A 28,000-nucleotide genomic window follows, 5' to 3' on the forward strand; every position below is an offset into this window, starting at 1 on the left:
TTTTTCTCTTTGTATTTAAACTGTTTTATTTTTTATGTTTTCTTTTAATATTTAATAATTAAACTTTTTTTTTTTTAAACTTTATCCCAAGATATTCCTGATTAATTTCAAATAAGTGACCCATCTTAGTTAGAATTAATTTCATCCCTGAAACTTCTGTTTCTTTTAGCAACTTCAATTGGAAGAAGAAGAGTATCTTTGTTTTACTTTCTATTTGGCAATGTTTCCATGGGAAGGAGCTCCACACCACAGGAAACAATCACTTTTAAACTCGCTAATTTTGCGACAACCTTATGATATGATTAGGTAATTGATGGTTCAGTAGCAAAAGCAAAATTCACTCGGCAAAACAATACAGAGCTCTCCATCCTACATGCAAGAAAACCATGCATACATCTTCAAACAAAAACTGCCAGCCCTTAGTCTTCGACCCAGATCAAACATTAACAACTCCAATTTCTCTGGTTTGCCTCTATTCCAACATCTAATCACAACAACTCCTGTTAACAACCCCTGTATTTAAGTACTCCGAAATTCAATTCTGTACACAGCCTTTGGGGCTTTGTAGAATATTTGGATGGACCAATTTATGCTAGTCTTTCTTTCACCACAGTTCTTATGAGATTATTGCTGTTCCAAACTAGAACTAATGACTCCTTGTGCACTGCCCGTCCACAAGCCCCTGACAAATTAAGGTCTAAACATGATCTTTGCCGCTTACATCTTGCCAACTTCACACTGCTTAAGAAGTACCTGTCACCATACTGTAACAGGTTTTTGAAAGTTAGAATACAAATCTAATGCAATGCTGAAAGAAAACATAGGGAACGAGGCTCAAGTCTCAACTCTATATTGTACACAAAAGTGGACACTGTTAGTGTTAGAGTTAAAATATATGTGAGAAGGAAGAAAAGCAGGAAAGGACCTCATGAGGAGACAACTGGCAGCATGCTGAAAGGGACAGATGGAAGAAGGCAAGAAAAAGAGGAGACAACAGAATATCATTCGCCCAGAAAAGGTATAATGCAGAAACGGTTAACAGAGGGGACCAACAACACACTAGGAGCTGAGATGGCAGTGCAAGATTGGAGAAGCATTTATGAAGAAAAGATATAAGGGAGAAAAGAAGGAGGAAACAGGAGAGAAGTGTAAGAAGAATCAGAGGGAGGGCCAGCTCCAGAGGGCTGGAAAGTTATTTGTTTTTTATCTGTGGTTTTGTGATCCCGATTGTATCGTCTTTTGCAATTTCTTACTTTCGTTGTATTAACTTTGCGATGGAACATCAATAGAAGACTGAATGTTATTTTATAATCAATTCCAGAAGAAACAATACAATATTTACTTTCTTTATTTGTTTCTCTACATCACATGCAATTTCACATTACATTAGTGCTACAACTTGTTTGTTGAGGGTTCTGGCTAAGACTGGAACCGTCTGTAGGCGAAATACCGCAACCGTCCAGGCAAGATTGATCGGAGAGGAAGTCCACGTGGATTAGCGCCTCTGAGATCACCAGGTACGTAACAATTTGGTATCAGAGCCATCACCATGTCTCCCAGTTGCAATCGTGCGGCGCGGGTGGTGACGCCGGCATTGCAGTGTTCGCCCGGGGCTAGCAGGGAGCTAGCGCACAGCCAGCCCGCGTGGGCGCCGGGACTGCGGAGCGTGGTGGTATGTTACGATCCTAAATGCAAGGTATGGGACTTGGATCCCACATTGGAAAGTATGGGCAACTAATGTGGGGTTTATATGGCCTTGGGCTCTCCCATCTCAATAGCTAGCTTTTGAGGTGTGGTTCTCCTAAGATTCGTATCATTTGGTATCAGAGCAGGACATGACGAGAATGGATAGTCGGGTTGAAACGTTAGAAACAGAGGTGACCACCATGAAAGAAGGGATGGATGAGATGAGGGCGCAGATGGGGGAGTTGAACTCCAGAATGGGCCACCTAGGCTCAGATATGGAGGCGATTAAGGGATACTTGAGAGATTTAAGAGAGGCCACGTTGGGCAAAGAGGGAGGGGACAAAGGCAAGGCTCCAATGCAACAGGAACCTTCACCTTCATACTCACCGCCAGGGAGAGAACCATCCATACCACCACCTGAGAGAACTGAAGAGGTGGAGGAAGGGGGAAGGGGAGCACACAGAGAATCAAGGGATGAGAGAATAGGGGAGAGCCGAAGAGATTTACAGTACCGTCGACTAGACTTGCCGCTGTTCGAGGGAGAGGGGGCATTGGATTGGTTGGCGAGGGTGGAACGGTATTTTCAGGTCAATCACTTAACAGAAAGAGAAAGGCTAACGGCAGCGGGAGTTTGTATGGAAGGGGACGCACTCCACTGGTTACAATGGAGGGAGAAACGACAGTTATTTGAAGGGTGGGAAGAGTTTAAGAGCGAGGTGCTACGTCGTTTCCCACCACCTGACGATCGAACACCAGAGGAGGAGCTCTTCTCTCTGCGACAGATACATTCAGTGAAGGAGTATCGCTGCCGATTCGAGTTGCTTTCAGCGGCTGTCGATGGGCTATCAGAAGAAAAACAGCAGGTGATTTTTATGAACGGATTGACCGAAGAGATTCGATCGGAGATAAAACTATTTCATCCGCGCTCACTGGAAGACATGATGGAACGTGCACAACAAGTTGAGAAGAAGAATGTCATTATCGACGAGAAGTATGTCATCCGACAAGGGAGAACCCACCCGAGAAATCAGAACCAACCCAACCCAACCAGATACTTTTCACACCACCAAACCAGCCCAATATCTTTCGTGTCCAGCCCATCTGGATCCCACCCAAACACTAGACCCAGCTCCTCCATAACAGCCAACTCAGTGAACAACCCAAACCTAACACACACCCGAACATTACATTACCCAGCTGGAAACCCACCTGGCCCATATTCTCACACAAATAATTCCCATGTGCCATCCACCAGCAGAACACCTCACACTCCCCTGCAAACTACAGTAAACCCATCCCACAGAGCTCCAGCGACTTCGGGGGCTTCGACGACATTTCCAAGAAGAGAGGGAAATTTTCGACGACTCACAGATGAAGAATTTCGTGCAAAGGTGGAAAAGGGTCTATGCTTTCGATGTGATGAACGATACGTGCCTGGGCATAGATGTCGATTTCGACAGCTTCGAATAATGCTCGCCGATGAGGATGAAACGGAGGAAGAAGCAAGAGGAGAAGAGGAAGATACTGTGGTCGAAGAGCAAGAGATGGAGACCAATTTGAACGTGAGTTCAGTGGTGGGTTTGGATTTGCCCAAAACGATGAAGATGATGGGGGAATTAGAAGGCAGAAAGGTGGTAGTTTTAATTGACAGCGGAGCAACTCATAACTTTGTGGCAAAAAGAATCGTGGAGGAATTGAAACTTCCTGTAAAAGCAACTAAGTTTGCTGTGGTGTTGGGAGACAGTCGAAGAGTGAAAGGATTAGGAAGATGTGATGGGCTGACTTTATTAATACAAGGGCACTCTACTCAACAAGATTTCCTTCCGTTCCACCTTGGAGGGGTTGATGTAATTTTGGGAGTAGATTGGCTAAGTCGACTAGGGGAAGTAAAGGCCAACTGGAAGCAACAAACTATGAAGTTTACATGGGAAGGGAAAAGGGTTGAATTGAAGGGAGACTGGTCGTTGAAATGTTTGGAGGTTTCATTTCGATCACTCACTAAAGCCATTGATGAAGAAAAAGAAGGCTACTTAGTGGAGCTGAAGCCATCTGAGGAAAATTTATATGGACAGGGGACAGAGCACCCTGAAATTGGTGAACTGCTAATAGAATTCAGGGACATTTTTGGGGAACCTCGAGGACTGCCGCCAAAGAGAAATTGTGACCATGCCATCCGACTAGTTAGTGGGGCACAGCCACCTAATTTAAGACCTTATAGGTACCCTTATTACCAGAAGAATGAGATTGAGAAGATTGTGCAGGAAATGCTCTCTGCAGGGGTGATCCGACCAAGCACTAGCCCTTTCGCAAGCCCCATCATTTTGGTTCGAAAAAAAGACGGTGGGTGGAGATTTTGTGTCGACTATAGGGCATTAAACAAAGTTACTATCCCTGATAAATTTCCGATGCCTACTATCGACGAACTTCTAGACGAATTAACAGGCGCTGTAACGTTCAGTAAAATTGATCTCAAATCGGGATACCATCAGGTTCGTGTAAGGGAGGAGGACATCGAAAAGACCGCATTTCGAACGCATGACGGACACTATGAGTTTCTAGTTATGCCCTTCGGATTAACGAATGCACCCGCCACTTTTCAAGGAATAATGAATGAGATTTTCAGGCCGTATTTGAGAAGGTTTGTCCTCGTATTTTTTGATGACATTTTGGTATACAGTAAGGGAGTCGAAGACCATCTGCAACATCTTCGGGTGGTATTAAGTTTGCTCAGAGACCATCAATTACTGGTTAATAAGAAAAAGTGCAGTTTCGGACAAGATAGAGTGGAGTATTTGGGTCATATAGTATCACAGAAAGGAGTGGAGGCAGATCCAAAAAAAATTAGGGACATGGAAAGATGGCCGCAACCACGAGACATTAGAGATCTTCGAGGGTTTTTGGGGTTGACAGGGTACTACCGTCGATTCGTTAAGGACTATGGTAAAATTGCTGAACCATTGACAAATCTTTTGAAGAAAAATTCTTTCTGTTGGAATGCAGAGGCACAAAAAGCCTTTGAGACTCTCAAAACAGCAATGGTTACAGTACCTGTATTGGCTATGCCAGACTTCACTAAAGAATTCATCGTAGAGACGGACGCATCAGGCACCGGGGTTGGAGCAGTCTTGATGCAAGGGGGGCGACCAATTGCGTTCCTTAGTAAAGCTTTGTCAATTAGAAATCGGGGCAGATCGGTGTACGAAAGGGAATTAATGGCTATAGTCCTAGCCTTCCAAAAGTGGCGCCACTACCTTTTAGGAAGGCATTTTAAAGTCCGAACAGATCAAAAAAGTTTAAAATTCCTCACCGAGCAACGACTTACAGGACATGATCAACAAAAATGGTTGGTTAAAATGTTAAGATTTGATTTCGAAATCGTATATCGACCGGGGTGTGAGAATAAGGCAGCGGATGCATTATCAAGAAATCCCAGATTTGTTGAGGAAATTCGGTCGATCTCTGTGCCAAAAATCATAGAGGAAGAAAGCCTACAGAAGGAGATCGAACATAGTAAAAAATTACAGGAGTTAATACAGGAAGTAATATGTAATCCCACTGGGCATCAACATTATTCTTTGCAAAGAGGAAGATTACTATACAAGGGAAGGCTGGTAATTCCCCGAGAATCCTCATTCATCCCATTGTTTCTTAAAGAATTTCACTCAACTCCACAAGGTGGCCATTCAGGGTTCATCAGAACCTATAAAAGAATAGCAGCCATTTTTCATTGGGAGGGAATGCTCAAGGATATTAAAAAATTCGTGGCTGAATGCGAAGTGTGCCAACGAATGAAATATGAAGCCATGTCACCTGCAGGACTTCTTCAACCCCTGCCAATTCCAACTCAAATATGGGAAGAATTATCTATGGATTTCATCACGGGGTTGCCAAAGGTGAAAGGGGTCGACACCATCCTAGTGATTATTGATAGACTTTCCAAATTTGGGCATTTCTTAATGTTACGACGTCCTTTTACGGCCAAAGAAGTTGCTGAAGTTTTTATTAAAGAAATAGTCCGCCTTCATGGGTTTCCAAATTCTATTGTAACGGATCGGGATAGCATTTTTATGAGTAACTTCTGGAAAGAAATCTTCAAAGCTGCAGGTACGTATCTCAAATGGGGGTCAGCATACCACCCCCAAACGGATGGACAAACGGAGGTCGTCAATCGAAGTCTAGAAACGTACCTTCGTTGTTTTTGCAGCGGACAACCGAAGAAGTGGCCGGAATGGATGGCTTGGGCAGAATATTGGTACAACACTTCCTTCCACAGCGCAATGGGCATGACACCTTTCAAAGCGGTTTATGGACGTGACCCACCACCACTCCTTCGATGGGTCGATGAAGGTTCCAAAGTGGAGGGGGTGAACCAAATGATTAGAGAACGCAACATAATTTTAGATGACTTAAAGATCAACTTGCAAAAAGCACAGGAGCGGATGAAGCAGCAGGCCAACAGACATCGAAGAGAGGTTTCATTCGAAATTGGTGATGAAGTTTTCCTCAAGCTTCAACCATATCGCCGTCGCTCATTGGCGTCACGCCCAAATGAGAAGTTGAGCCCCAGATTCTACGGCCCATATAAAGTGATTGATAAAGTTGGACAGGTGGCATATAAGTTGCAACTCCCAGAGACAGCCAAGATCCATCCTGTTTTTCATGTGTCCCAACTTAAGAGGCAATTAGGGACATCTTTGAAGAGCCAACCATTACCAGCTTGTTTAAGTGAGGAAGGTGAACTGATAGCACAACCAGAGAAGGTATTGCAATACCGTTATTCAGCTCAGGGTGAGCTGGAATTGCTGGTTAAGTGGAAAGAATTACCTGAATTTGAATGCACTTGGGAACTATATTCAAATCTCCAACGAATTTTTCCGCAATTACACCTTGAGGACAAGGTGCCTCTGGATGGGCGGGGCAATGTTAGAGTTAAAATATATGTGAGAAGGAAGAAAAGCAGGAAAGGACCTCATGAGGAGACAACTGGCAGCATGCTGAAAGGGACAGATGGAAGAAGGCAAGAAAAAGAGGAGACAACAGAATATCATTCGCCCAGAAAAGGTATAATGCAGAAACGGTTAACAGAGGGGACCAACAACACACTAGGAGCTGAGATGGCAGTGCAAGATTGGAGAAGCATTTATGAAGAAAAGATATAAGGGAGAAAAGAAGGAGGAAACAGGAGAGAAGTGTAAGAAGAATCAGAGGGAGGGCCAGCTCCAGAGGGCTGGAAAGTTATTTGTTTTTTATCTGTGGTTTTGTGATCCCGATTGTATCGTCTTTTGCAATTTCTTACTTTCGTTGTATTAACTTTGCGATGGAACATCAATAGAAGACTGAATGTTATTTTATAATCAATTCCAGAAGAAACAATACAATATTTACTTTCTTTATTTGTTTCTCTACATCACATGCAATTTCACATTACATTAGTGCTACAACTTGTTTGTTGAGGGTTCTGGCTAAGACTGGAACCGTCTGTAGGCGAAATACCGCAACCGTCCAGGCAAGATTGATCGGAGAGGAAGTCCACGTGGATTAGCGCCTCTGAGATCACCAGGTACGTAACAATTTGGTATCAGAGCCATCACCATGTCTCCCAGTTGCAATCGTGCGGCGCGGGTGGTGACGCCGGCATTGCAGTGTTCGCCCGGGGCTAGCAGGGAGCTAGCGCACAGCCAGCCCGCGTGGGCGCCGGGACTGCGGAGCGTGGTGGTATGTTACGATCCTAAATGCAAGGTATGGGACTTGGATCCCACATTGGAAAGTATGGGCAACTAATGTGGGGTTTATATGGCCTTGGGCTCTCCCATCTCAATAGCTAGCTTTTGAGGTGTGGTTCTCCTAAGATTCGTATCAGTTAGCCTCAAGTCTCATTCTGGCTGAAGGGTATAACTAAAACTCAACTAAGATAAGACAGGGGAAAGAACATAAACCGATTTGATGCCATAAAATTGTTACCTCCAATTCTTTACTGTTGACAAAAAATTTTCCCAACCTCTGATGGTTACATTATATTCAGTTGGAAAATATCTTGATCATGCATATATTTGTTTTAAGTGTAAATTGGAGTCAAATTACCGAGGGAGCATACATGATTGTATAGGAACAATATCTAATTTCCTGCCAATAGACTTGAGCAATATGTGAAGCATAAAAGAAAATAATCCTTTTGCAACTTACATCTGGAATGTCATAATCACCATCTCTCGCATCACACAAATCTAATGAAATTTTCCGGAGCATTGGCATCTGCGGTCATTATAAAAGGCACGATCAATTTTTAATGGTAAGTGAAAATTGTTTCAAGAGAGAAAAACATAAATGAGCAATTAACATTGGACACATGTGCCTACCTTTTTAGCAGCATCAAGAATGAAGTTTCTCGGTACACCTGGGCCCTGTATGTTCAGGTGAACTACTGGTGTTAAAACCTCAAAATGATAGATTATATCCAAATTCATTAAGCATCAAATAATGAATTGTAGTTTTCCCTATAAAGAACAGAGTGCAACAACTGAGATCATGAAACCAACTGAGAATTATTTGAACATTATACCATTTAGGATAATTTATTGTAATTTATGAGTAACATATACGCTAAATGTCTCTCTGGAAACTGAATTTTAATTTCTTTTAAAGAAATGATACAAAGATGAAAAAAAAAAAAAAGATAGCAAAAGATGTGATGGGTTTAAACCGCAGAAGCATAAATGACACAATGCATTTTTAACTCAGTTGAATCTAGTCCTGCCTAAAAGAAGCCAATCACAAACAAACCAAACTATGTTCTTCGCATTCTGCATGGACCTTTGTTAGGATTAGATAAATAATAATAATATAATTAATGATATATATTTAATTCGGACGACATTTGATTTGATTTGGATAGTATATTTGATTGTACTCCTGAACATAGACCACAAGGTCATAAATATCAGGCTTCCACTGTAGCGCTAGCTAGTCCCTAAAAAGCAATTACTAGATATTCAAAACATCTGTGTACAGTCTTCCATTGTTCTGGCAGTATGCTAATAAGTTCATTCAACTGATGTTGAATTAAAAAAATGCATGCAAAACGCAAAAGAAAGCAGTAATCGAAGACTCACATTATGACGTAGTAAGAGATCTTCAAGAGCTATGCAATTGATAAGAGAAGAAACCCCATCTACAGTAATATCACCACATTCCTGCAAAACAAAACAATCACATATGGAAACAAATACGAGCACTTAAAGAATAAGAATGGTAACTAATTGTCAGTTTAGTTAAACGTGTTTGTTAAAAGATGAGCAAACTCTTGTGTGGTATAGATAACATATACCTTACAAAACTCACTTAAATGAAAGTCACAAAACTCACTTAAATGAAAGTCATCCATAAGGCCAATGCAATGAGAATCAAGATCAAGCAAATGACCATCAACTACACTAACCCCAAAAAAACCAAGGCTTCTTCAATATTTTATGTGTTGCAACTTGAAATCTGGCCGAAAATAACAATTGGTTAATAAAGATTAAAGACAGTATTTGATTAAGGAACCAGAGATGATTGAAAGGAAATTCTCAATTACTTCTAGACTTAATTTCTTCTTGAGAAAGTCAGCTCCTCCTTTGATGATGGAAAAGAAATCAATTATCATTATATTAGTTTTCTTATCTTCCTTGCTTTCAAAACGGTCTTTCTACCCAACTTTAATGACCACCAACTTCAATTGCTCTGATTAGCTAAGAAACAATTGAAGTAATGGAACATTTGCATGAGCTTCATATTCCCATTTAATAACCCAATGAATGCTATCAAAAGGCGAAGTATTGTACAACAGCTTCATCCTTGGTCTGTATTATTTGGTCATTAAGGTTCCAAAATTCTCAATCAAAGGTAGAAATTCTAGAAGAAGAATTTCTTCTAAGGCTCCCCAAATAAAGAACCACTCCTTAAACCAGTTTAAGAACTCATTGTTATGATTTATTAAATTAAATCTGACAAACCAAATGAGAGAGAGTTTTGAATTATGATACATAAGAACATACTCTCATGCCTGCACACAATCATAGATATTACAGTATCGATAGAATATTATTGATTACAGCAGGTATGGGAGTTCCTAGATTTTATAAAATTTCAAAACTCTCTCACTGTTGGTTTTACATATTTTATTTAATAACTCATAATAATGAGTTCCTAGATTTGTTTGAGCAATAGTGCTTTCTTTGGAGAGCCACAAAAGAAATCTTTCTCAAGAAGTCAAGCCTTTGTTTCAAAATTTATGTAACCTTTAACAGACAAGTGATACCGACTAAGGATGAAGTTATCATTCAATTCTTCAACTTTTATAACATTCCCTAGATAATTAACTGGGAGTATGAAGTTGATGAACAAGTTCTAGTTACTCTAATTGTTTTTAAGCTTTTTAGAGCAATCAAAGTTCCTTGGTGGCCAAGTTTGATGGTTCAACCTTAAAGCCGAAATTAGGGCAAAAAGACCAATGTGAAAGAGAGGAAGATAAGAAAACTGATTCAATGATGTTTGACATCACACCCATCATCAAAGAAAAGAGGAATGGGCTTTCTCAAGATGAAAATAAGTCAAGAATTCTCTCACTCCATTTGGATGAAATGCACCCCTCTTTAAATGGTCATGGGTGAGATCCTGATAGTGATCCTTATGGCCCAGTGGCTCAAAGTCCATGATTATCTTTCTCTATGTCAGTCAAAATATTTGGGATCAGTTCGACTCAACCAATATTGAGGACGTGAGAGTCCTAGTTTGAAATTTATCCAGAAAAGTCTTGGGTTTGGTGCAACCTTGTCAAGATTCTTATCTTTTATTTTGTTACATGTGAATTCCTGTCTTTTAGTTTGGCCCTTTGCCTATGTAAGGGCAAGTGTGAGCCTTTGAGGAGACATCTTTTGATAAAAATTCTTATTAAATATTAAAAGTATGCTACAAGTTTGTTTCTTCTGCGCATAAAATGTGAGCTAGTTTTGTCATTTTTATTGTTTATTTATCTTTTTACAATTGTTTAAAAATTTGATTACTAAATATGTGCACAGAATACATGTATATATACTATTATAGTTAGTCAATATCCATTGGATCATTCCATTGCTCAGAATTTGGTGTCCTAATTTAATAACTTAATCAATTTAATGTTGGGTTCTACACTATCACAACTAAAATAAATAATGCCTACCTCATTAACTGATTATTTATGTCTCAAAGCCTTTTAGGTCATGCTTAGAATATTTTTACCTGGAGAAATGAGAAGACAGAACTGAAAATGACAAACCTCTAGATGGATAGAAGTCAATCCCGGCCATCCCTGTAAGATAATCAGTTGAGAATCTGCAAAGCAGACATGACAATAAGGAACAATAAAAAAAAAAGTCCCTTCTGAATATTAGCATCAATTCACAGCTACGAAAGAAAAATAGAGCTTCATCATAAAAATTCATTGTCATCCCTAGCATACATAAAAATCCTTCTATTTCTTGCCAGATATATAACCCACAATATAGGTGATGTCTCACAGTTCCACAACACTGAAATTTCTCTACCACCACAGAACAAACAAAACTTTTCAAAGAGCAGAGTAACACAAGAGAACCAGAGATCCCAATACACACAAGAGCCAGAAATTCACGGTGGTGAGAATGAGATTGATAATAAACAATATGTCAGACTCTACAAAGCTAATGGTTGTCAAAACAACGCACTAGTGGAAGTGCATAATACTTGAAAGTGGGGGAGCCAAAGACACTTGGAACTGCACAAATTCTTGGGTTTTCATCTTTGAAGGTTTTAGTTTTTTTTAAGAAAGGTTCTTTCAGCACAACTTTAGTGTTGGCAAGAAGTATTCAGAAGTCATTTTAGTGTTTGTAAGTGTATATAAATGTGAATGAAGTTGGGTTATAATAGAAATTGGTGGACCAATAGGGTTGAAATAAGAGAGGAAAATTAAATGAGGGAAATTTAGAAGAATTAGAAACATGAAAATCAGAAAAGTCGAGAGAAAAAGAGATTTGGAAGAGAAACTCGGATTTCAATCTTCAATTCAATCAAGCCTACCACAAACTGAAATCTAGGTCATATATACTAAGAGAGATCAAACCAAATAAAAAAAAGAACATAAATTACGAAAAAAGCAACCTAACCAAATCCTCTTTAAATAAAAAACTAGATTAGGAAAATTAAAAACTACTACAAATAAGAAATCATCTGAACGAAAATTTTTAACTGATGAACAGTAAGTTGTATGTGAGTAGACTAGGCAACACTGATGGAAATAGAGTTAGTCTACGCCCTACATAAAGAATGGTCCTCTTCCAACTTTCCAATCATTTCTCTATTTTTCCCACTGCCAGGTTCCAAAACCTAGACCTCTAAAATTTCCACCCAAGGAAAGGGCCAAATGCTTCAATATCCAGCAGCCAACTTGACCCAATTGGTTTTGTGAAAGAGACCAATTTTTTTCCAGTAATTGCTGTAAGTTCCTACCAGCAGAGAAATAGAATAAAAGTAACGGTTTATAAGCAGGGGAATGAAGCCTTCAATAAAGGATCACAATCTGCTTTTTATCTTCAAACTATCTCAGGAATTCAGTCAAAATTTAAAAGGGAAGAAAACATATGTACAACCATGGATGGGATGCTCTATCAATAATTATTACTGACCTGCATTAAGAAGAGTACATCCTAGCAATGAAAGCTCAATCAAGTTTGCACAGTTTTGTGTTAAAATAACCAAATCATCATTGGTCATCCAAGGAGTTACACGTTCAAGCTTCAATTTTCTCAGATTTGGCAGAGAAAACCTGAAGCTTGATATGGATATTTCACCAAGACAATAGCACAAAGCCAAAGTTCGCAACTGCCACAATGTCATGATTCTATCCATGATAGAGTCAGATATCACCTATAAAGAGAGCAGAAATTATTAAACTCAACACATTAACTTTGAATGACTAAATAATGTGATAGTAAACAACATCTAACAGAAAATGGTATATACATACAGGAACTGCAGAGGTCACCTTTAAACAGTGTCACGAAAAAAATGAATCCATGTTCCACATTTTATTTGCTATTCCAACTGTTACATGTTTTTATAATTTCTTTGTCTCTTAGGATTTAGAAAACATGAAAATGGAATCTAAAACAAATAACAAAAGTCAAAATAGTGACTCATCTCTCATCTCAATAAATATGTGAGATGTCAAAAGGCAACTTATTGCCAGCTGATGAGAGCTAGCAGCATCAATTACTCAAAGCTAACCTTGAAATATTAGATAGCACAGAGAGGACAAACCAACTCCCCTATCAATGTTATATGAGGCCATAAACACCTCATATATGCTCACCAATTGTGTAAGCATTGCAGTATACATAAAAGATTAAATTTTGCCTCTCCCTCACATCTCAACCTTTCAGAATTTGGCTAACATTTCCTAACAAGTGGCGTTAAAATGGGTTAACAGGTTCACAACTCAAATCAGAGCTATGGGGAGATTTGTGACTCATGACTGCTGGAATCACCCTACCACTTGAAGCATCTCCTGAAAAATAATGTGAGCATGGGAAGGACTACCAGCTCCACCTGTTGACAAATGGACCCAGAATTGACCCTCTGAACACTAAATATTGTCACAACTTATACCAATTGAACCCCAACCTATTTTGACAGGTAGTGTATCTATAAAATATAAAAATGTATTTAATGGTATTGATGATTAATAATAATTTTTTTCAATATATGGACACCTGTCAAGAACAATTAGTTACAAAAACATTATAAATGAATACCAATATTTAGTCCTTGTTACTGAAAAAGTCTTCGTTCTATTATAGTTATAAATTTAACCCTCAGTATCGAAATTCTGGCACCATCTATGTTGTCAATAACATATGGGTAAAACTATGTAGCACTTCATGTTTATTAGTTGCTTAGTGTGGGTTCTACACTATATTAAAGGATTAAATTTTTGTCTAACTCAACCAAGTATATCATATGAGAAACAAAAAGGCATGATATTTTGTAGCTTCAAAATATACTAGAAGTTTCCCACAATAAGCAATCTCACAGAGATATCTACATATATCAAATTGTTTCAATAAGAATTTATTTCTTCAACAGTTACCTGATCCACTAGTGTATTTCTCTCTTTTGTTAATGAATAAAATCACTTACTCTTTCCTATAAATTTTAAATTAACAAATAAGAGTTAGCTTTCCTCAATCTCCCATGGCAACAAACAACCTTCCAATATGCTGGCATATAAAGTTAAAATTTATAAAGATCTATAAGGTGAGCATAATTATTTCACAAACTTCTAATTTTAAACAGTGATCCAAAACTGGAAGGAAGGGTAGATTTTAACCTTCTATAGTGTATATACATGAGAAAAGCCACAGGGCATAACATTGGCATTACCCAGAAAGTCTCCATTATTGATAAGTAATACCTGAAAATGAAGAATAACTGACTCTAGCATAGGACAAGTTGTAGGTAGCACTCTCAATGCATCTTCACCCAATGTTCCACCCAAACCCACAGTCATTGACTTAAGCAAAGTAATTGCAGGTTTCAAAACTTCCAGCGAGATATTAGAGAAACCCCATCCCAAAGCAACACCCTCTAATTTACATGTCCTGCCTAATTCAATAAATAGCTCCTTACATGGATGTGAGAAAGAAAATTCTGTCCCTCCAATGTAACTTCCCTGTTGAAACAAATAATTACATCCTCTCGCATGCAAATGCTTCAAAACAGAATTTCCATGAATAATATGAGCTAAAGCAGCTCCAGATATCTGCAATTGCACAAGCACAATTTAATTTGTTAGAAAAAAAAAATTATTTACGACCACAGCAGACACCTTTGATGGGATGACAATAACAAGGACACTCCACTATATGTACTTTTCATTTTCTTAATACTGTCGAACACAAAGACAGCTTCATCTAAACCCACAGTTAAATCCTTTTGAAATTTTAAACTATCTTATCTAATATCATTCATAAATGATCAGAGAGATCACTGACACATTGCGAGAACATTTGCTGCAAAATAGAGCAATATTTCACAACACATACAAGCATGAAACAAATCAAAGAATCCTCTATTTAAAAAAAAGAAAAATCCTATGGAAACCTGGTTAACTCTTAAAATGTAACTGTTCAGAACAGCTACTTAGAAGATTTCTCCTGTTTCAAGGCCAAGGCAAATAATAAAAGCTTTATTAAAAATTCCAAGAGAAAAAAAAAATTTCATTGACCATTATTCGCTACATTATTGCTCTTTGAAGGCTCAAACTGGTTCATAAATAAACATTAAAGAAGGTGCAATTTTTCACACAATTGACAGTGTCTTTGTCTCTTAGGTAAAGAGGCACCAAGTTCCAAAAATCTGATGACTAACCATAGTATTAGAAACATCAAGCATCTCCAAGGAAGTCCCTGAGAAATTATACAGTGCTTCATCTACAAGGTCAGTGCCACTCAAGCAAAGACTCTTCAGCATTGTTGTTTGACTCATGAGCTCTATGAGAGATGTTTTGTCAACACCTGCATAAAAATTGATTGGTCAAATATTTAGTTTCAATTACATTTTACTTGTTATCACTCTGCAATCAATTTCTAATAGCCAAGATGCATAAGAGCAGTAATCATCAAGTCAACTCCAAAAGCTTTTTCACAAACTCTTTGGCTAGTTTACAAGACAAGTAATCTTATGAAAGAGCCTTGCTCAGCCAAGGTGGTCAAAGAAACAGATTGTTAGGATTAAGATAATAATTAATTAAGATATTATTGATTATTAGGATAATGTTACGATTAGGATAAAATTTAGAATATTATTGATTATTAGGATAATATTAGTCGGGATAACAAAAATTAGATTTTTATAAAAACAGATACATTCTTCCAATCTCCTGCTGTATGGAGTTGATAAGCCAAGTCGTTACAATAAAGCTTTCGTCCCAAGTGGTAAAGTTGTCCAGGCAGGAGAATGCATAGGTATAGCACCTGTGAGAAAACCAACCTTGCCCTTACTAGCAACACAAACTGGAATCATTCTCAAAATTTGGTTCTATTGAGTTTGTACTGAGTGATTTGGAGAGAAAGGGAATCGGTTGATAATGAGGAAGGTAAGGGTTTAGGTGTAGGATTAGAAACAAGAGGAGCAGTTAAAGATTCCACTATAGAAGTGGTCTGGGCATTGGTTTCCATAAGGACTAAACTGTCTGGTTTCAAACAAGGAATACAAAAAATCAGGCCAGTGCAGAACCTGTCTCTGATACCAGGAGACAAGAAATTTGTACAAGCTTCTCATATTTTTATTCAACAGGAATCCGATATATAGGAATAAGGGCATTAACATCCCCATTATTCCAGAAGTTCAACAATCAGCAAATTACAAAAAGCTTAGAAAAAAATAGTAAATTAGAGAAATAACATAAGGAAAGTTGACTTCAACCAAATCCCTTAAATCAAGATTTTATTCTAGGATCAAATCATTCTATTCTAGGATAAAATCCAGGATTCTAACCAAGGATCCTAACAGTTTTCAGGTCTTTTTAGTGAATCCAAAGTGCTATTTTTTCTTATGGCCACTCATATCCCCAAGTATGAAAACTATCAGGTGTCTTGACTATTAAAGGAAAATATCAGAGGACATGAAAGCAATTGCTCCTCGCCTTCCTATATTGTCACAAGGCTTTGAATCATAGAAAATTTTGAAAGACAATAAAAATTCAATCTGAACAAATTTGTCAAATAGAGAAACTGACAATAAGGAAATACTCACCCTTGCAGCAACCTATATGCAGTTTTAGAAGATTAGATGCCCTCTTTCCAAAATGACCAGTAGCATTACCAAACTTAGGAGCAGCAGAGCAAAGAGCTAAAATTGAGTTCATACCAAAAGAAGTATTACAAACTACAATAGAATGAAGTTCAATACACCTGCATATGACATTTGATATGCCAACATCTGTTACTGAGATACACCCTTTAATGTTCAGGTAACCTAATGAAACACAGTATTTTGAGATAAACTCCAGATCCAAATCTGACAAAAAAGTTATATGAAAAAGTTAGTAGAATGGTTCCTCAACAAGCTTATATGCAAGGAGTAAACAAGAGCTAAGTAATATAAAAGCAAATATGCAGTGTATTTAAAATTGCACAAAATTGGAGCTTCCATTTCCATCAAAGATTGTACAGAAAAGTGGGTAGTTAAGTATAATAATAAATCTAAATCCCTAAATCATTCTATTTCACCAAAGTAGTTCATGCAAGAATATGTTCCATTCCACCAAAAAATCCAGGACATTAATCGTAAGGTGCACTGCTGTTAAATCCTTACATTCAAGGAAATCCTTTAGTAGAGCTAATAGTACAATGAACTGGCTAATTAGGATGTTCAGGTCAGAAACATGGTCAAGGGAAAGTATCAATGTTTACAAATAGATTTTCTATGCTCCATTAAGCTTTATTATGACAATTTCAAACTGTATGCATGATGCCTCTGATTCCACAAAGAAAACCATGCTTTGGAAAAATAATGCACTACTTTTACTTAGTCAAGTAAAGGCGCTACAAACAAGTATCTGACCACATATGTCAGTTCAACCCTCAATGGTTTTATGTGATGGCTGACAGTGACGGCCCTGAAGGTCAGAAACATAGCAATAGTAAAGTATCACCATTTCTGACTAAATTTTCTATTATCCATTAAGCCTTATTATAACATTATGCATGATGCCTCGGATTCCCGTGAAGAGACCAATGCCTCAACCAAAAAATATACACCTTTTACAAAGTACAATAAAAGCTTTGGAAAGAAATATCTTACCACATATGTCAGTTCGCCCCTCAATGGTGAGATGTGTGATATTTGAGAGTGATGGTCCTGAATGATAGCACGATGTCACATCGCAATGCTTATTTGATGCTAGTGGTAGAGCCAGATTTGAGGAAAGGACGGATACTTGTGTTGGTATGATTGGACATATATCAACGGACAAGTCAACTTCAGAAACCAGAGGGCACTTATGCACCAATTTAATGAAATTGGTTGTCTTGATATTCAAAAGATAAGCTGCTTTTATTATTTTCAGTGACAGAAATGATCTGGAGAAGCACTCAATGGCAGATTCAAGATGCAGCCTATGACATTTGGAAAAATTAACCTCCTGCACTGCTTCGAAAGATAAAATTGGTGGCAAGCACGGAAATATCCTCCAATGATCTTTGTCCAAATGTTCGAGGCTTATCAAATACTTCTTTATAGTCTTCCTTAATGTTGAGTCCATGCCATGAGAATAATGAAGCACGGACAGGAGAAGAATGTCTGCCGTTATTTGAGGACAACTAGAAAGGTTCACTTTCTGCAAGGAGAAATAAAAATTCAAATTGTAACATCAAGAAAATTATTTCAAAAGGCCAAGGATGAAATTAACTACCCTAACTATATCAACTCACCAGCATGACTTATAGAAACACTCTTTTAATTGCCTTTCATTTCATCATGTTTGGTTCCTTCCTTCTCTCTCCCCCTCTCAAAAGAGTTTCATCAAGTATTGGAGTAAAGTATCAGTATCCTTTCTCCTTAAATATATTTAAGAGAAAATGTTTACTTTTCAGTGAAATTCAGAATGCCTTTTTCAACATTCCCTTGGTGTATCCTGTTGGAATGTTCAATTTTCCAGTGAATTTTTCTTTTCAAACTACAAGCTCAACAGAAACATGACCGGAACTGAATCTGCCACAGAGCCATCTTCTACCCCTAAAATTTTGACTCCACCCATAGCATCTATACCTCTTATCCAACCATCAATTGACACCCATTCATTGAAGATTGACCAACACAAACTTAATGGAACTAATTTCAAGGAATTGTTCTATTAGAATTCCAAGTGCAAGGTATGAAACTTAGATTTTATATCACATGACTTTGGACTCTCCTATCTCAAAAGCTTGCTTTTGAGACATGATTCTCCCAAAATTCAAATAATTTTGTATCAAAGTGATAATCACATCTCTCAATTTGAATCGTGTAATGGGGTGGGTGATGCCAGCATTGCATAGTTTGCTTGGGGCTATCAAGGAATTAGCATACAACCAACCCCGTGGGCACCAGGGCTACAGAAAGTGGTATTTTGTTAGGAACCCACGTGCAAGAAATGAGATTTGGATCTCACATAGAAAAGTATGGGCTTATGATGCAAGGTTTATATAGTTTTGGGCTCTCCAATTTCAACAATTTGCTTTTAAGGTGTGGTTCTCCCAATATTCATATCAAGTTCTAATCCATCCTTCTTGTAAAGGTCAAAAGAAAATAGGATATGTTATTGGTGCTACTCCAAAGCCTACTCCTACCGTACCAAACGACAAATCATGGGATGAAGAAAACTCCATTGTTATGGCTTGGTTGATAAAATCAATGAAGCCAAATATCGACAAAACTTACCTCTTCTACAAAACAGCCAAGGAAACATAGGATGCAATACAAGAAATCTACTTGAATCTAGAAAAGTCAAAACAATGCTTTGAAGTCCAATAAAAAAAACTACACCACCAACCAAGAAAACTTATCAGCCATAGATTATTACAATTCCTTGGTTGAATGATGACAAGAAATGGACTTATTCTATGAAATTGATTGCAATTGTTCAAAGGATATATTGAATCTCAAGCTGAAAAAGAGTGAATTTTTGATTCTTCACATGGCCTGAACTTTTTTTTTCTGAATTTTTTTTGTTGGATTTTTTTTGAATTTTTTTATACTATTTTTTTAAATTGTTTTTGAAAATAGTTACAAAATGCAGCGTTTTCTCCACTTTTTCTGCATTGTGGTCCCACCTCTTTACTTTTCATTTTTCTGTGACTTTTTTTTTTTAAATTCTGGCACCTACCGTTACACCCCCTTTTCTAACTTTTTCATTTAACCAATTTTTCTTACAACTATCTTATCTTTTGTCATCCTGATTTTTAAAAGTTTTTTTTTCTCTCCTCCTTTCTTCTCTTCCCTTCTCTTCTCCTCGTCTTTTCTCTTCTTCTTCTTCACTATTTGTGTTGCTTCCTTTTCTTCTCTTTCTTCTTCTTTTTTTTTCCATCCATTTCTCGGCATCGACTCCGACGACTTTTCAAATCTCCAATCGCTGTTTTCCCTTCCACTCTCATTTTCAGACATGGGTCTTCCTTTTGCCCACTGCGCCAATCTCCCCTCCGACTATTACTTTTCAACTTTCCAACAACCTTTTGCCACCAATCTACTGCCCATTGATCAATCATCCCATCCGATCTACAGCTCTGAGACTATTTGTTAGAAACCTAACCTTATTTATCTAAAACAAAAAATTAAAGTGCAAAAACATAATAATTACAAATTTTTCATTGATAAGAGAGTTATAAGGATAAACCAAACAATTCAAACAGTTCAAACCTCTTATTCTAGACAATTTGAGGAATCGAGGACCTCCCATTTTCTGACAATTCGAAATGTCAGATACCCCCCTGAATCAGCCAAGGTTGGTTGTCAAATTATAAAACCCTAATATATTTTTTTTCTCCCCTCTCCTTTTGACACCTACACACCATATTTATAATAAAACTACCCTATAGATTAAAAACAAGTGTCTCAATCCTAACAGTTGCAAGTGGATATTCAATGTAAAGTGTAAAGTATAAGTCAAAAGGAGACATAAAGAGATACAAGGCAAGATTAATCGCTTAAGAATACACACTAACCTATGGTGTTGATTATGAAAAGGCTTTTGCTCTAGTGATCAAACTGAACTCAATAAAGGTACTATAATCTTTTGTTGCCAACCTTAATTGGGAACTCCATAAATGGACATCAAGATCCCATTTCTAAAAGGAAACTTGGTGAAGAATTATATATCAAAATTTCACAAGGTTTTGAAACAAACAAGGAAAAGAGGTTTGTAAACTAAAGAATTCTCTCTATGGGTTAAGACAATCAGAAAGGGAATGGTTTACTTAGTTAAGTACAACCTTAAAAAGCTTTGTATACAAGCAAGGGCAAACAAATCACTCATTGTTAAAGAAATAAGCTAAAAGTGGAAAAAGGGCAATCCTAATTGTGTATGTCAACAACATAGTATTCACTGGTGATAAGAATCAAGAAATTGAAGATATAAAGGGACAGTTAAAGGCAAAATTCCAGGTTAAAGACCTTGGAAGTCCTTTGGATTTCCTTGGTGGGAGGCTGCTCGAGGCAAGGAAGGTAAATTCATCACTCAAAGAAAATATACCCATAATTTATTGTGAGAAAATGAAAAAATTGGCCGCAAACCCAAACAAACACTACTAGAGAGAAATCAGAAACAAAAAATTATTGTAGATGATCCACTGGTGAATAAAGAATAATACTAGTAATCAGTTGGTAAACTCATATACCTATATCTCACTAGGCCCAACATTGCTTTTAGTGTGAGTGTGATAAGTTAGTTCATGCACTCACCCACAAAGAAGCAATTAGAGGCAACAAATCAAATTCTTAGATACCTTAAAGGAACTTCAAGCAAGGGAATCTTGTTTCAGAAAAACAAGCAAAGAGAAATTGAAAGCTTTGCAGATGTAGATTGGGTTGGTTCAATTGAAGATAATAAGTCCACAACCAGGTATTTTATTAAACTGTGGTGAAACCTGGTTACATGAAGAAGTAAAAAATAATTTGTGGTGGCTAGAAGCAAACAGGGCTATTCCTCATGAAGTATGTGAAAGATTGATGAAGGACTTAAATATACTTGGGACAGACCCTATGAAGTTATATATTGATAGCAATTCTAACATCAGTATTATTCACAATTTGTTAAGTATCATCAGATGAAACATGTTAGAATCTACAACAATTTCATCAAGAACAAGATTGAGAATGAAGCTATCAACTTGTTCCACTAATTCAAAATCTCAAAAAGTTGATTTCCTTACTAAAGCTATGTCAAAGCCAGGTTTTGATTTATTTATAGGCAAGTTAAGAATGATTAATATCTATTCACCAACTTTATGAGAAATGTTATAAAGATTTTGTGAAGATGTGATTAGGATATGATTAGGTCAACAATTTTGATATCTATTCACTCCAATAAAGTTCAAAGTACAAAATATGGTAACAGTTTTGCTCAAAGCAATAATACTTGAGTTGCCAACGTACCCCTGAAGTGTTTGTCAAAACAACCTTTGACATAATTCTACCACAGATAATTAAGAACCTAAGGAAATAAACTCTGTTTGAAAAAGAAAAATAGGAAGGAACATTTAAAATTTAGCCTCATTTTCTCTATTTGGCAAAACAAAGTTTCAAAAAATAACGCCTATGTATGCATAGCATATGACAGAAAAGCATCCTATATTGCAATTGATGCAGGCCCCAGTCCATAGGTTGCTCTAAACCCCATTCAAATGGACCCTCCATAGAAAGCAAATTCATTTTATGGCCTGTAAGACTCATCAAAAATAGCAAAGTGAATACCTCTGAGTATTTTGTTATCCGAATCCTAAGATGGTTCAAGTCCACATCTCCTAAGGCATCGACTAAGCCTGCAGGAGGAATTTTCACTAGTCTTAAAATTGAGTCAACACTTTCATCTGCAAGCTTCGAGAAATAGCATGACCTTCTTTTCCCTGAAATCAAAACCAGTACAACAAAAAGCATAATCAGATTTGATGAATAAAAAATGGGCTTACTGTTGTAAGAAAACATCTAGAAGCCAGCCCACCTGCAGCAAACCATAATGGCAGAATGCTTCTTCGAATCTGTAAAACACAACAAATAAGCATTTTACTGAGAAAATCATGACTAAATAAATTTTAACAAATTGGTTCACATTCCAAGAGCCATTATGTTAACATATTTTCTTACCTAGATACGCTAGAGTTGGTAAGCCTACTAAAGGGAAAAATCAATTCATAACTTTTCTGATTTTGAGAGGTAGATGATGGCCTCAACAAATTTGATTAGAACATGCAAAATAGTAAGTGAAAAATTTATTATCCATCTATCATGCAAGAGTGAGATTGATCAACACATTGTCATTTGAGGAAACTTTTTTTTTTTCATACATGTAGTACACTTTGATCATACAAGTCACAGAAAATTATATTTCCCCCATGCTTTGAATATTCGGTTACTCCTACAGTAAAATGCCCTTCTTTGGAGAAAAAAATTTTGGCATTTGACCTGGGTATAATTACCCAAACCTAGAAAGACCCCGAGCTTAACAGGTTACGTTAGGTTTTAGCCATAAGAATATTGCAACAGGTTTATTCTGAAAACCAATATTTTCTGGTTGGTTTCAGGTTCAATTCAAGCCAGCCCAATATGACCTGGATTTCAAAGATCCAGTGGCCACATTATGATAAGGTGTCAAATTAACACACAAATATAAGGCAGAAGGAAAGTGTTAGGTAACTCAACAATAATCCAATTCTTCAACCAATGGAAATCAAGTAATTGACAAGGGAATGAAGGGAAAAGTTGCAATATGTATTGAATGTTACTGAATTTACAAAGAACAGTAAGGTCAAAATATAAAAAACTCCCAAGTCCCATTTTCAAGAGGCTGAAGTCTCTCACACATATCCTCTAGATTTCAAGAGGCTGAATACTTCACTTAAATCAGTAGAAGCTACCCAAAAATTTTAGAAACAATCCTCACCCCTTCTTAGCCTAGAATTCCTATTTTATTCCATATTCTCTCTTCTACTTTAAGCCACGTGGCCTTCTCCCCTAAGTGGTCTTCTCAAATTTGTGTCAATACATTATTTGCAATTTTGTGCCCCTAGTTGTCCCTCAACTGCTTCTCTCCTTAGGCACAATTATATGGTCCTAAGATGACCCAACCCTATTAGATAAGTTTTGTCTTATTGGTGGGAAAATTGGAATGATGCTCTTTCTTTTTAACAAACCAAAATGGATAAAAACAACTTAAAATTGACAAAATATATTTTAAGCTCACCATCATGTGCCTGCATTTTTAAATCCTTGTCTTTGGTATGCCTAAATTCCCCTTAACCTTCCTCGTCTTCTTCGCACAATAACATCACTCACAATTGTCGAAATTGACAATGATGGTTTGGCTCATACTTTTCATCACACCGAAAACATAATCCATTCTCCAATTTTAATTAAATTTTCGGCTTCCGGCAACCTTCGAATATTCTCATCCCTTTGTACACCTAAAACTAACCAGCTAGAGCTAATAAGTGTTCTGGTCAAGTTCATCACATTGTTCAATTGGATGAAATCAAGTGGTTTGGAGCTTTCTAAAAATGAGTTTGAGAGGTGCATATTTGGGCTTAAATGGGTGATGGTAATTGGGTGCGGTCATACGGGTTAGAGTGGTAGGTGATATTTGGATCTAGGTTAATAATATTTGGGCTTGGATGGTAGATTAAGGGTGAGTAACGGTTAGCCTAGGATATTGAGTTATACTGGTTGGGTTTGATTCCGGGTCGTACCTATTGATTCTTCAACCCAGTTGGTTTTCAATGATCCAATTTTTCTTCTCAACCCTTTGGGCTCTATCCATTACTTCAATTAAATTCCTTGAACCAAATAACTTAACTTTTGACCATATTTCATCTTCTAGCATGTTAAGAAATGCCCCAAGTAGAATATCATATGAGATTTCTCCCATGGCCACCAAAAGAAGCTCAAAGTGGCATCTGAACTATTCCACCATGTCAATATGTCGAAGTGCAAACAACTCTTCGTAGGATGTGCAACCTTATGACGACCAAAATCGGTGAATCAAGTCCTGCTTTAAATCAATTTAGTTGGTAAACAACTATCGAGATTCTCACCATTGCAACCAGTTGACTACCACTAATTTTATATAGATGGCGCTTATCGTGACTCTGTTGTTCCATCAGTCAATGAATCAAAAAATAACATTTGGTGCGCAAGACCCATCCAATTGGGTCGTCATTGATGAAGATCGACAAGTCAAGTCAATGATAGGCTAAATTGTCAACTTCCCCTCAATTTTCATCAATCATTGTTTCCCATCCCCTAGCATCTTCTCTTATTGTCGTTTCTCCAGATATCATTCGTTCGTTTCATCTCATCGATATAGAGGGTGTCATCTCTCTCACCTATAATGATTGCGCCTGCAATGGGAGTTGTTCCATCAACGCCTTTCCTTGGTAACCACCAAGTAACTCTATATTCATCATCATCTCTCTCAACTCTTTAAGATAGTCATTCACTGTCTCTACATTGCCCTCCAAATTTTTCATTCTCATGTTCACATTTTTCGATTTTGTGTCTACGTCATCCAACCTTCTCTTCACAAATTCTAGATTCTTTCCTATCCAATCTACCTTGGCCTGCATTCTCATCATGCTATAATACCAAATTCTTCTAGATAACTCAACAATAATCCAATTACTCAAACAATGGAAATCAAGTAATTAACAAGGGAATGGAAAAAAGAGTTGCGATATGTATTGAACGTTACTGAATTTACAAAGAATAGTAAGGCAAAAATGTAAAACACTCCTAGTTTTGACTTCAAGAGGTTGAAATCTCTTCCTAATACTGTATACCTTTCAAAAGGCTCAACACTTTCCTTCTATCAACTGCAGCAGCCCAAAATTTTCAAAAAAACAATCCTCCCCCTTTCTTAGCCTAGAATTCCCTTTTTATTCCATTTTCTCTCTTCTCGCTTAAGCCACTTGGTCCTCTTCCTTAAGTGGTCCTCACATTTATGTGCCAATATTTCATTTTCTTTTCTGTGCCCCTAGTTGTCCCCCAATTGTTTGTCTCCTAAGGAACAATTACATGAACTTACATAAATTCATTAAGTCCACTCAGTATCTACACAGATTTGTTTACCCAGGAAAAGATCCTAATAAATGAAAATTAAGAGAGCGTTTATTTGAGGATGCAAATGGTCAATATCTTGTCTTTCATTTCCACATTTGACAAATCACCAAAAAGTTCACCACAATAAACTAGATGTCTCTCATATTTGTCACACCTAACAACACATCTCATATTGACTATTTGAAAGGATAAACTATAAATTCAATAGAGAATTCTTGATCATGTTAATCTTCTACTTGTCCTTCCAGCCCCACCCCATTTCCCACTCAGAAAAATACTAATTTTAGGTCCTAAATCCAAATCTAGAACATAAAAAAACAAAGCATACCTCCTTCAGAATTCCAATTAAATTTTCTTTAGTTCTGATTGAGCAACCCATCTGCTCCATGTTTGCATCAAGCCAAATTAAAAGTGCATCAGAAAGATGCATCTCACTGTGAATGATTAGTGTGGCATCAGAATTTCCAATAGTATATCATAAAGTTCTTTGTGGCTATTTAAAGTATAGCTGACAGACCTGTCAACAGTCAAACAGGGATGCTTTACACACATTAATAACAAATTGTAGGGAATATATACAAAATCTCTATTAGAAATGGCCCACATCTGCAAAGTAAAACTATTAATTGTCAACTGAATTACATGGCGGTTGCTCAAAAGCTAAATGTAATCAATTTACATACAAAATTTCTTGCTAGATATCTTGCACATAATTCAGGAACAAAATCATTGGCTGCAAAATATAGCAAATTTATCAATTAGAGTGGATATTGATATTTCAAAATCAAAGAGAATACTCATCAGTAGCATCGTGTTTCATTTTTCATTCATCAATTTAAATATATGTCCAATGTCTCATACTTCTTACCATTCTCTAAACCAAAGTTCCACATATGAATCAAATCATCACACTGTATCTGTGGTGGCCCAGAATTTTTGGACAAAGAGACCTCAGAAAACCAAGCTCTACACTTGTCTAGAAGCATCTCCACTCCAAAATAAAGCGCACCCTAGAGATGTCACATTTGAATTATATAGAAAATTAAGCAAAAGGGAACTTACAATGGCCTTGTCATATAAAGTTATAACAACAATCTAAAAGACATGAAATTTGATTAATAATAACATTTAAGAATTACCTCAAAAAGAGGGAGAAAATTATTTGATGCAACATTTAATGGGCAGCCATATATAAACTTCAGAATATTCAAAAACGTTTCAAGGTTCCACTGGACCACAATATGGTCTGAGCTTGACTCACTGCAACATTTATATACAAGTCAGAAAGCACCCATGAGCTAATCATACACAACTCAACAATTGACAGATTCAAGGTTCCCCATCGGTATCTAAATTTCAAAACGAAAAAGAAAAAAAATCTTAAGCCTAATCATAAAACTAACTAAGATTGGAAAATCAGACCGAGCTTGTTTCAATCTTAGCGGCCATTTGCTAACAGAATCAATTTCAGGCAAGCATGAAAAATAGAAATTGTTAAACCAACAATTTTATATTACCTGGAATTTTCAAATGTACTTTCAAATATGCATTTTCACTCCATTATTTTTTGTGAGTAAAACAATTTAAAAATCATTAACCATAAAAGCAAACCGATTGGCAAATTCTATAAATTATAATAATTTTCTATATAGAAGTAAAGCCTTCAAGGAAAATTAACAATACATAATTAGATATCTAATCAATGCAGCTCAAACTTCACCTAAAACTTCCCCTAAGAAGTCCATGAAAGTACGAAGATTGTTCGGTGAGCCTGCAAACACATAGACAAAATAATTTAATCCATAAATATATCCAAAATATAATCAATATATATAAATCTTGAACATCTAATTCTAAAAAAACTAAATGAGAAGTGAAAGTGACTGGCCTATTCCGATAAGCCTGGATTCTGACGGTTTGGTAACGGAGAATGGCAACTAAATTCCAGCTTTGGATATCCTCGGTTGAAATGAGAATTTCTCTATCGTAGGCGACTTCCACTTCGATTGGATTAAGATTCGCACATACTAGAATGACAAAATCATCATCTGAGTTTGAAGCCATAAGCGACTTTTGGTCACTCAAACATAAACTAGAGAAAGTTTCAACGAGAAGACGTGTTTTGTTGGTCAGACTGTGCAAGAAAATAAAGAAAAAATGATTTTTTATTTTGATTTTAGAGATTCCGCTCAAGTAATGGCTCAAAAACACTGTTATACCCCTTGATGGTATAATTAATATTTTCCGGTCTAAAATCAAACTCCATTGACACAGAAGTATCGTAATCGAGTGTTGAAAACTAAAATGGCTATACTATCTTAGATGGTGGTTTGGTTGAAGTATTGAGATATTATTTTTATAATTATGATATAATTATCAATATTAATATTAATATGATATATTAATATAATAAATAATATAAAAAGTAATTTAAGTATCACTTTTGCTTTAAATATTA

General features: G+C 36.8%; 1 protein-coding gene across 3 annotated transcripts; it reads right to left on the bottom strand.

Moving 5' to 3' along the window:
- Positions 1-278: 278 nt before the first annotated feature.
- On the bottom strand, positions 279-27,880 carry LOC123195559 (BTB/POZ domain-containing protein FBL11). 3 transcript variants are annotated; one of them, XM_044609352.1, is made up of 19 exons: positions 27,431-27,880; positions 27,263-27,313; positions 26,682-26,802; positions 26,411-26,552; positions 26,226-26,275; positions 26,060-26,148; positions 25,871-25,976; positions 22,433-22,469; positions 22,186-22,337; positions 17,542-18,076; positions 16,492-16,755; positions 15,106-15,251; positions 14,150-14,407; positions 12,363-12,603; positions 10,979-11,034; positions 8,796-8,876; positions 8,043-8,087; positions 7,870-7,938; positions 279-764 (listed from the first exon to the last, which is right to left on the bottom strand). In XM_044609352.1, the coding sequence occupies exons 1-19, from the start codon at positions 27,604-27,606 to the stop codon at positions 588-590; spliced, it is 2,796 nt and encodes a 931-aa protein (XP_044465287.1). In that variant the 5' UTR covers positions 27,607-27,880; the 3' UTR covers positions 279-587. The 3 variants fall into 3 exon arrangements, with proteins under 3 accessions (XP_044465287.1, XP_044465279.1, XP_044465295.1); XM_044609344.1 differs by having other exon boundaries at positions 14,150-14,497; XM_044609360.1 differs by lacking the exon at positions 16,492-16,755 and having other exon boundaries at positions 14,150-14,497.
- Between the last annotated feature and the right edge of the window lie 120 nt (positions 27,881-28,000).

Source organism: Mangifera indica, chromosome 1, assembly GCF_011075055.1.
Source record: "Mangifera indica cultivar Alphonso chromosome 1, CATAS_Mindica_2.1, whole genome shotgun sequence".
NCBI classification, from domain to species: domain Eukaryota; kingdom Viridiplantae; phylum Streptophyta; class Magnoliopsida; order Sapindales; family Anacardiaceae; genus Mangifera; species Mangifera indica.